Genomic DNA, 11,237 nt, shown 5'->3' with positions numbered 1-11,237 from the left:
CGTTGGTTTTTGCTAAGGACTTAAGAACTGGACACTAATCCAAGTGGGCGAACCCACAATACCGTATGGACTATTTACTTGGTTTTTTCCCCCTGTGCCCGAAAAGGCTATCTTTTTGTTTTTATATGCTGTTTATGAAATTTGTAATAAACCAGCCTGGACATTTTGATGAAACCACTGCCTATGCCTTCCTCAACCACAGCTGAATGAGTAGAAACCCTACCATATTCTCTGTATTCTATTAGGTTTAAAGATGTTTATTGATAATTGCATACATTTCATAAATTACATGCAATTTTTTTATGTACATTAAAACTTATTTCCCACATTCAGAGCATGAATATGGCTTCTCACCAGTGTGAATTCTCTGGTGATTAATAAGATGTGATGTTTGGGTAAAATGTTTCACATATTATGAACATGCATATGGCTTATCACCTTTGTGAATTTTCTGGTGTTTAACAAGATAAGATTTCTTGTTAAAACATTTTCCACATACTGAACATGAATATGGCTTCTCACCAGTGTGAATTCTATGATGCGAAACAAGATCTGACTTCTGGGTAAAAAACTTTCCACATTCTGAACACATATATGGCTTTTCCCCTCTGTGCCTTCTCTCATGTATGACAAGACTTGATTGACGTGTAAAATATTTCCCGCATTTTAGGCATGAATATGGCTTCTCACCCGTGTGAGTTCTATGATGCGTAACAACATCTTCTTTCCGGTTAAAAGATTTCCCACATTCTAAACACGAAAATGCTTTCTCCTGTGTGTGACTTCTTTGATGTCTAGCAAGATGTGATTTAGCTGTAAAACATTTTCCACATTCTAAACATGCATATGGCTTCTCCCCTGTGTGACTTCTCTCATGTCTAAGAAGATGTGATTTATGGTTAAAAGATTTTCCACATTCTGAACATGAAAATGGCTTCACATTTGGAGACATTAGATGTTTTGTACCCCTTCTACGAATTTTATTTTGTTTATCAATGTGTGATGAATTAGAGGATGAGGGTATATATGGAATATCGGCGTGTTCTTCATGTGAAGGTGATATCATATTTCGATTGTAGACTTTAAAATCCAACGTTTCATGCCACTCTGAACTTCTGGTATAGTCATCTGCCAAAAAGTAAAGTTAATTTTATTATTTTTGAATAACAAAACCTTAAAAGTGTGTTGCTATTTTATAACATTTTCCCCAATAAAGCTGGAATTACAGTTTGAAACATAATTCGTAATGTTGCCACATACACTGATGATCTCCTGTTCCTTATCTCCTGCCCGTATATTTTAATCCCTTATAGCTTTAAATTTCAAATTAAATTTAAAAAATATTATAAGAGCTTAATATCTCCTTACCTCCTTTGATTATGTCATCCCTAGCTGGTTTCTTCCTATACTGCTGGACCCCATCCTTTATCAAGTATTTAGCAATTGGTGAAAAAAGTCATAACTCCATTACCTTCTCAGAACTTCCCACCCTTCCTTCATGCTAACAAGGATGGCCTAACGAAATGATATACCGTAAACTAAAAATCTTATATGCCATGCTTTTTTCAAAGTGCTATCAGTAGGCTTATAAATTGATTCTTTCATCCTACAACCTTTCCCAGACTGCTCTGAATCTGACAATGATAAGATGATTAACCTGGCTGGGGTCAAATACCATCACAGAAAAATTGGTGGCTCTGACTCTTATTGCCCAATGTTTTTTATTTTCATTGCCGATTAGAATGCTTTGGATCATTTTGCGAGTTCTTTAACTTTTTCTAAGTCTGACTGCGAAGACAACATATGAGATTAAGTTTGACCTATAAAGAATATAGGTTTCAAGGCTTCATAGAGAATGGATACACCCATAGTATGAATCAATATGTGTTTAATACACAAGTAAAGCAAATATCGCTAAGAGGAAGATAACAAAATTTCTGGGAGAATGCCGGGAAAAGGTATGATAATTCCATTACAGAATACTTTACTGATAGATTAATTATCTTTAGTTCCCCTGTTTATGACATTAATGCTATGTATGAAAGCATGTAAGAAATGGAGTCAAGAGATTTCCAAAGCTAAACACATGGAAGTTTTTGAACTCAAGGACACTTACCGCTTCATTAAAGAGCTGTTTTCTGTTTTTGTGTATTATTTTGATCCTCACCTTATTCCACGAGACATAACTTTTTTTCAGCAAACAGAAGTGTATGAAGGATTGTTTTTTCAAATAAATGTCCTCAACCTGCTGAGGTTGGTGTACGTACTGTGAAAATGCATGACATCCGTGTCAGTATATGAAAGTTTTCCTTTCTGATTTTCTACTGATCATTTTGCTCATTCTGACATTGATTTTAAGTAAATATTAAAAAAGTGTTACATTGGAGGATGCTGAGAGGTCTCATCATTGGCCGCTGTGGTGACCACTGCTCCTGATGCAACGATTGATGGAGGAGGTCACATGTCAGTCTGGACCAGAAGTACAAGTACAAAGACCATCAAAGGACCAAGAAAGGGTTGGAATGATAACAGTGAGGGGGATATTATCTATTTTATATCATTCTAAAAGCTTTTTGTTTCATATTTTTCAGTGGCTGAACAAAGCCTTTAAGATTTTCTTAAAGCAACTAACTCCTTTTAACAGATGTGTGTGTTTAGTCCTGTCTATTACCTGGTGATATTCGGGAGTGGGGAACCTCCATCATGACGTCCTTGTACCGATCCTTGTGTCCTTCTAGATACTCCCACTCCTCCATGGAGAAGTAGACGGTGACGTCCTGACACCTTAAAGGAACCTGACACATACAATGATACCGTCATCCCCCCAATCCCTCCATAGTGTCACTGTATAATGTCCCAGCATTCCCAGCAGTGTCACCTCTCCAGTCAGCAGCTCAATCATCTTGTAGGTCAGTTCTAGGATCTTCTGGTCACTGATGTCCTCATGTATCCAGGAGTTCGGTGGAGACCACAGGATTGGGTTCAGGGTTCCTCCCCATCCTTCAGACATAGGGACCTGACAGTGATCACTAGAGGTCTTCTTCACCACCGTGTAATCCTGTGTATGGAGAGATGTAGTAATAAATCTAACTTCAGACATTTACAGAGTCCTCACCTCTCCGGTCAGATCATCTGTTATTACCCTAGATGATGTAATGTGATGTCACCAGAATCTCTCACCTCTCCTGTAAGCCGGAAGAGGATCTCTAGGGTAAGATTCAGTATACCCTCTGCCACTTTTTCATCTCTGATTCTATCCATCATTGACAGGTCTATCAGGAATATTTTCTTATATAGGATCCGATATTGTCGGAATCTGTATAGAACGAAGATAAGCTGATGTAAAATCACACAAAATCCCTTGTAGAAAATACAATTACTGATGATAATAAGGGAAAACATTTAAAGGGGTATAATCTTGTTATGTGATACCATATAGCTAGGACATGCTATCGCTTGTTGACTGGGCTTCTGACCTTTGGAATCTCCACTAATCCTAAGAGTCATATTTCTGATTCCGCGCTGCTTCCCCTTCACTGCAGTAAAGGAAAACCCCTTCGAGGTGGTTTTGTAGGAGGTCATACAGACCTGGTGTAGTGTACATTGTATTCCACAAGATTGGGCTTGTCTACTGAAGACGACAGCGGAGCTTCTGATTGTGGATGAAGGTGGCTCGGCTGCTCCATAAAACTGGTGCGAATACATTGACAGTGATACATGTAATGCTGAAGTCACTCAAAAAAGGTCACAAACCATAAGGGTCTAGTTACATCATAATTACCAACTTTCCTAAATTGTTCTCTGGGACCGTTGGGATTGCATTATGGAAAATGTGCCACAATTTTTTATTTTTTGCACAAATACACCCCATTATTCACAGACCAAGGCATCTTCCAGGCTGCGCACCCTTTACTTCATTATTTATACCTGGAAGAGTTGAATTATTAGAGGTTAATGCAGCACCCTGGAGATATGCCTGCTTTCCTGTGAGTTTCCCCTTTTTGCAGGAGCCAAATATTTTTGGACAAACATGTATTACATAAATCAATACTGCACTTTTTTTTTTTTTAAGAAATCTTTGGAATAGTGGCAAGAAGTGACAAATCAGAACCGTACTAACCTTATTAATATTACTTGCACTCCCTCATCTCTCTCTTTCAATTGTGCCCTTTGGAATCCACGGTCTGTATGTAACAAGCTTCCTCTCCTGCACAACTACTTTCTGAACAACTCTCTGAATCTGTTGGCCCTCACCGAAACCTGGATCCAGGACTCTGACACTGTCTCCCCTGCTGCCATTTCCCAGGGTGGCTTACAATTCTCCCATTCCCCAAGACCCACAAACAGACCTGGTGGTGGAGTCGGCATACTCTTGTCCCCACAATGCACGTTCCAGGTTATACCCCCAGTTCCATCACTCTCATTCCCTTCTTTTGAGGTCCACACCATCAGGCTCTTTCGTCCCCTCTCCCTCAGAGTAGCGGTCATATACCGGCCCCCAGGCTCACCCACCCACTTCCTGGACCATTTCTCTGCCTGGCTGCCGCACTTCATGTCCTCAGAACTCCCAACCCTTATCCTGGGAGACTTCAACATCCCCATTAACAGCCCCACTTCCACATCTGCATCCCAGCTTCTATCACTAACCACTTCTCTAGGCCTCTCACAGCTCTCAACCTCTGAAACACACAAAGACTGTAACACCCTGGACCTGGTCTTTGTCCGGCTCTGTTCAATCTCCTACCTAGATAACTCACCGCTTCCCCTCTCTGACCACAACATTCTATCCTTCACGCTCACAATTCCTCGCCCACCCCAGCACTCTCCTACCTACCACACATTCAGAAATCTACATGCCATTATCCCTCATACACTTTCAGACTCCCTACACTCATCGTTGTCCCCAATCTCTTCTTTTTCCTTTCCTGATCTGGCTGTACATCACTACAATGCCACTCTTAGAAGCACCCTTGACCAAGTAGCTCCCCTCACCCTCAGAACCTCCAAACACAGAGTGAAACAGCCCTGGCTCACATCGCAAACTCTATTCCTTCAGCGATGCTCTAGGAGTGCTGAACGCTTATGGAGGAAAACACGCACACCAGAAGACTTCATGCACTTCAAATTTATGTTAAGCACCTATAACTCTGCCCTTCACCTCACCAAACAGTCCTACTACACCACCCTGACCTCCTCAGTATCCAACAACCCCAAGAAACTTTTTAACACCTTTCACTCCCTCCTCAGGCCAAAAGCACAAGACCCTATTACAGACATTTGTGCTGATGATCTGGCTTCCCACTTTATAGAGAAAATAGACAATATCCATCAGGAAATCCGCTCCCAGACACCAAGTGCAATGATTCCCATCCCTCCCTGCATCTCCTCTGGCTCACTCTCCACATTCGATCCCATCACAGAAGAAGTCTCCAAGCTCCTCTCTTCTTCTCGTCCAACTACATGCACTACCAACCCCATTCCCTCTCATCTCCTCCTATCTCTCTCTCCAGTTGTCACAACTCACCTAACTACAATCTTTAATCTCTCCCTCTCCTCTGGCATTTTCCCCTCTTCCTTCAAACACTCTATCATTACTCCATTACTAAAAAAACCCACCCTCGACCCATCCTGCACAAACAACTACAGACCGGTCTCCAATCTCCCCTTCATCTCAAAACTCTTGGAGCACCTGATCTACTCCCGCCTTACCCGTTACCTCTCCACTCATTCCCTCCTAGACCCTTCACAGTCCGGTTTCCGCCCCCTACATTCGACAGAAACTGCACTCATCAAGGTGACCAATGACCTACTGACAGCAAAATGTAACGGTGACCACTCTCTGCTCATTCTCCTCGACCTTTCTGCAGCTTTCAACATTGTTGACCACCCTCTCCTACTCTCTAGGCTCCAGTCTCTAGGCATTAAGGACACTGCTCTCTCCTGGTTCTCCTCCTACCTTTCTGACCGCTCCTTCAGTGTTCTGTTCTCTGGCTCCACTTCATCTCCTCTTCCTCTCACTGTTGGGGTACCTCAGGGCTCAGTCCTTGGCTCCCTTCTCTTCTCCCTCTACACAGCCCCAATTGGACAGACCATCAGCAGATTTGGCTTTCAGTACCATCTTTATGCTGATGACACACAACTATACACGTCATTCCCTGACCTTACCCCCGCTGTACTACAGAATGCCACTGACTGTCTGTCTGCAGTCTCCAACATCATGTCCACTCTCTATCTGGAACTCAACCTCTCCAAAACTGAACTTCTTCTGCTCCCGCCTTCTACTAACCTCCCTAAATCTGACATTTCCCTCTCCGTGGGTGGCACCATAATAACACCCCGGCAGCAGCCACGCTGTCTGGGTGTTATGTTTGACTCCGATCTCTCCTTCACCTCCCACATACAATCTCTTGCCCGCTCGTACCACTTACACCTAAAGAACATCTCTAGAATCCGCCCTTTTCTCACCATGGAGACAACAAAAACTCTCACTGTCGCCCTAATCCACTCCCGCCTGGACTACTGCAATGCTCTATTAATTGGCCTCCCCCTTACTCGACTTTCCCCTCTCCAGTCTATCCTTAATGCAGCAGCCAGGGTTGTCTATCTAGCTAATCGTTACTCAGATGCATCTGCTCTTCGCCAGTCATTACACTGGCTGCCCATTCATTACAGGATACAATTCAAAGCACTTGTTCTCACCCACAAAGCTCTCCACAGTGCGGCACCCCTTACATCTCCTCCCTCATTTCTGTCTATCGGCCTAGCTGACCGCTGCGCTCTGCAAATGACTTTCGACTAACCTCTGCACTAATCCGTACCTCCCACTCACGACTCCAAGACTTCTCCCATGCTGTGCCAATCCTCTGGAATGCTCTACCCCAAGATATTAGGACCATCCACAACTTGCATAGTTTTAGGCGCTCGCTCAAAACACATTTGTTCAGAGCTGCCTACCACATTAACTAATCAAAGTCATTTTATGCTTGTGTGTGTGTGTAGCCCATTCACTATCTCCATCCACCCCCCCACCCCCTGAAGAGGGCTGGACCATCATTGTAAATACACACCTGTGCTTTGTATCTCCCCCACCTCATTGTAGATTGTAAGCTCTCATGAGCAGAGTCATCTTATTTTGCTTTATTATTGTATTGTTAACGTTGTTACCTATGACTGTTGTGTTTGAAACTGTTAAACTGTAAAGCGCTGCGGAATATGTTGGCGCTACATAAATAAAGATTATTATTATTATTATTATTATTATTATGTTTACACGCACCCTTGATGGGTTATTCCTACTGATGTACCACTAATAGCGGTCGCAGTCGCAATGGAGCTCATGTGTCAGGGGAAGGAGGCAGGCACCACCCCTCCCCCAACCTGGTGTCTCTCTGGTGTGGATTGTGATGGGGGCATGATACTGTGCGGGGGCACTTTAAGGACATCATACTGTGTTGGCACCGTGAAGTAATCATACTGTATGCGAGGGACATTTTTGGGACCTCAAGTAGGGCAAAACTACCATATTTGTGTCACAGGTCCTTCTTCCTGTGTTTAAAAGTTGGGAGGTGACTGCACCTAAGTACTGTGACCCCGCCTGCACCAGCATACATTTTCTCGGGGGGGGGGGGGGGGCCCTATTAGGATGTTTTGCTATGAGGTCCCATGATTTCTATGTACGTCCCTGGTTATTCCCAACAAGTTATCACCTACCCATCAGATCATATAGCACCTTCTCTGTAGACCTTCCCGACGTAAGACTATGAGAATCACATCAAGGCTCTCAGGATGACATTGAGAAAGGGACGCTGTGTGGTCCGGGTAGTCAGACCGCCAGTCATGTGATACAGAAGAGGGCGCTGATAACCAGTGAAGGCGCCAATCTTATTACTTTGCAAAATTAAGAAATGTAAAAAATAAAATAAATTGAATAAAAGTAACCTATTTCTTTTTTTTAGGAAAAACAATGGAAATGACAACAAATTAGAACAAAAATGGAGGTATTGTCCACTCAAAACAAGCATTATATTAACCTAAAAATGGCGCCATTGAGGAATGACTGACTCTTGAAATGCAACAAATGCAAAGGAAAAACCCAAGCACTGATTTATTTAAAGGCTGCTCCCAAAAAGGGTTAATTCGCCCCCATCCCATCAGAAGAAAAACCTAAGGGGTTAATACTGTCTGTGCCCAATAATGGGGATTCTCCACATACCTCCTCCTGCAGAGCAGCACACAAGAGATATGGCTGTTCTGTGCTTACAGGACCTGCGGTGATGTCACAGTCATGTGATCAGTCACATGTGTGGGAGGAGTCAGGGATCACATGACCTGTAGGCTCAGCATGTGCTGGGTGAATGGATTTCTCAGATCAGGGGATCGTGTCCTGAGGGTTTTCGGCACTTGGATGCTGGACGTCACTTTCCTTCCTCTGATCCTTTATCCCTTATATTACTTTTTATACTTATTATTTTGGAAGTGTTATCAGTTTTTTTTCTTTTTCATTATCACATTCCTTTGGTTGTTGTGGTCATATAAGGGCTTATATTATTGTGACACAAATTGATTTTTTTTAGGCTATTTTGGGATATATACCATTGAAACCAGAAGTTTCCATCCACCATATAAAGACACATCTGCAGGTTTTTCTCAATATCTGACATGAAATCAGAATAAACCTTTCCGTTTTAGGTCAATTAGGATTACCATAATTATTAATATATGCCAGACACCAGAATAATGAGAGAGAGAGAGAATGTTTTAGGGCATTTTTATTACATCCATTTCATTAGTATTTGGTGCCATCGCCCTTACACTGAATGACTTGGGTTAGACGTTTGGGATCTCCTTCCAGAAGCTTCTCACAATAGTTGGTCGGAATTTGGGCCTATTCCTCCTGACAACACTGGTGTAACTGATCCCGGTCTGTAGGTCTCCTTGCTCGCACCGACTTCTCCAGCTTTGTCCATAAATTTTCAATAGGATTAAGATCAGGGCTTTGTGATGGCCGCTCCAAAACATTGACTTTGTTATCCTGAAGCCACTTTGTTACCATTGTGGCAGTATGCTTCTGGTCATTGTCCATTTGGAAGACCCATTTCCGCCCAAATTTAGCTTCCTGGCTGATGTCTTCAGATGTTGCTTCAGTATTGCCAAATAATCTTTTCTCATGATGCCATCTATTTTGTGAAATGCACCAGTCCCTCCTGCAGCGAAACAACCTCACAACATGATGTGGCCAGCACTGTGTTTCACATTGTCAGCTCTTTATATGCAGCTCTGGCAAAAATACAGGATAACCTTGTATGCGGCTTGATTCATACGTTCTTCGCAAAGATTAACCTGCCCAATTCCAGTCTTGCTGAAGCCTCCCCAGATCAACACCTGCTCATCTAATGGTTAGATGGAGACCTGGAGAGGCGGACAAGCCACAGTGTCTTCCACCCACTGTGAAATTTGGTGGAGGATCGGTGTTGATCTGGGGATGCTTCATTAAGGCTGGAATTGGGCAGATTGTTATTTGCAAAGGACGTATGAATCAAGCTGCATACAAGGTTATCCTGGAGAAACAGTGGATTCCTTCTGCTCAGGCAATGTCCCCCAACTCTGAGGACTGGTTTTTACAGCAGGTCAATGCGCCATGCCACACAGCTAGGTCAATCAAGGTGTGGATGAAGGACCACCACATCAAATCCCTGTCATGGGATCAAATCCCTGAACCCCATTGAAAACCTCTGGAATGTAATCAAGAGGATGATGGATAGTCACATATCATCAAACAAAGAAGAACTGCTTACATTATTGTACCAGGAGCCGTGTGAAAGACTGGTGGAAAGCATGCCAAGAAAGCATGAAAGCTGTGAGTAAAATCCATGGTTATTCCACAAAATATTGATTTCTGAACTCTTCCTGAGTTAAAACATTAGTATTGTTGTTTCTAAATGATTATAAAGTTGGTTTTTTTTGCATTATTTGAGGTCTGCAACGACTGCAAGCATTGCATTTTTTTGTTATTTTGACCATTTCTCATTTTCATAAAATAAATACAAATTTTATTGCTTGGAACTTCGGAGACATGTTGTCAGTAGTTTATAGAATAAAAGAACAATTTACATTTTGCTCAAAAATATACATATAAAGAGAAAAATCAGACAAACTGAACATTTTGCAGTGGTCTCTTAATTTTTACCAGAGCTGTATGATTAGAAAATTAAAACGTTTCCAGTAAACCGCTTGTGTACAAATTCATCTCCCACTCATCCAAATTGCTGGTGGTGCATTCGTAGCTGTACCACTTACTGGATTGTACCACTTTTTGGGAAATTATGGCATGTGTGCTCTCAGCCTCACTGGCAGATAAGTAGCCGCCAATATTTCTTGTTGTTTTGAACATAAGGATGAATGACCTCGGGGAGATCAAAACATCCAACACCGCGGAGACACCATCAAGTGTTTCTCAACGCAGTGATCCAGAACACTGCCCCCATCCCTTTTGGGAAATATGCAAAAGCATGTAGAAAACCCGCGGAGACACCATCATGTGTTTCTCAACGCAAGCAATGAATAGCCAGGTCTTTCACCAGGAAGGAACAACCACGGGAAGGGCAGCATCCAATAAAGGAAAACCACCTATGCCAAAACATCTTGTTGAAAGCCATCTCCGCTATGTACTCTTTCATGGTGGAGACCATGCCCCCATACTTGGAATTGTCATTGTGTGGGAAAGTGCACTCCACTCCACTCCGTCTACGTGTGGAGCAACAATTATGGCAAGAGACTTATGTGTAGTTGAAGAGTTGCTCCTCTGAATTGAGTAGCAGCTTGTTTGCTGGATGCTCATGATGTTGGATGCTTCGATTTTGGTCAGCGCATTAGCAGATGACAGTGTTGGACTATACACATAAGCTGTTAGATCTAAGGAAAACTCGGGTCTTGGGGATGGCAGAAATGTTGTGAGAATAGCTGTTGATGACTTTTGTGTTGGCATTACCCATTTTGGAAACTAGTGCTCTCCATTAGCTCAGAAAGTGACATCACCAGCTCATTTAGGAAAACCAAACTGGCCTGAAAGTAGTCAAAAGGTGAAATTCAAGTTGGTCAGCTGGAGTTTTAGGATCTGATGTTTTAACAAGGCAATTTTTTTTTATAATAACACTTGAGCTCTTATTTTGATTTATTGGAACTTCGCTATTGTGGATTACCATTTTGTGTGAACAAGAGCTTGCACTCTAAACATCTGA

At 42.4% G+C, this 11,237-nt stretch overlaps 1 protein-coding gene across 1 annotated transcript; it reads right to left on the bottom strand.

Moving 5' to 3' along the window:
- Positions 1–236: 236 nt before the first annotated feature.
- LOC143769493 (uncharacterized) lies at positions 237–8,580 on the bottom strand. The gene is made up of 5 exons (XM_077258116.1): positions 8,213–8,580; positions 3,181–3,316; positions 2,879–3,058; positions 2,672–2,795; positions 237–1,128 (listed from the first exon to the last, which is right to left on the bottom strand). The coding sequence occupies exons 2-5, from the start codon at positions 3,262–3,264 to the stop codon at positions 413–415; spliced, it is 1,104 nt and encodes a 367-aa protein (XP_077114231.1). The 5' UTR covers positions 3,265–3,316; positions 8,213–8,580; the 3' UTR covers positions 237–412.
- Between the last annotated feature and the right edge of the window lie 2,657 nt (positions 8,581–11,237).

The sequence above is a fragment of the Ranitomeya variabilis genome, chromosome 4 (genome assembly GCF_051348905.1).
Source record: "Ranitomeya variabilis isolate aRanVar5 chromosome 4, aRanVar5.hap1, whole genome shotgun sequence".
NCBI lineage: Eukaryota > Metazoa > Chordata > Amphibia > Anura > Dendrobatidae > Ranitomeya > Ranitomeya variabilis.
This window is presented reverse-complemented; position numbering and strand designations above follow the sequence as displayed.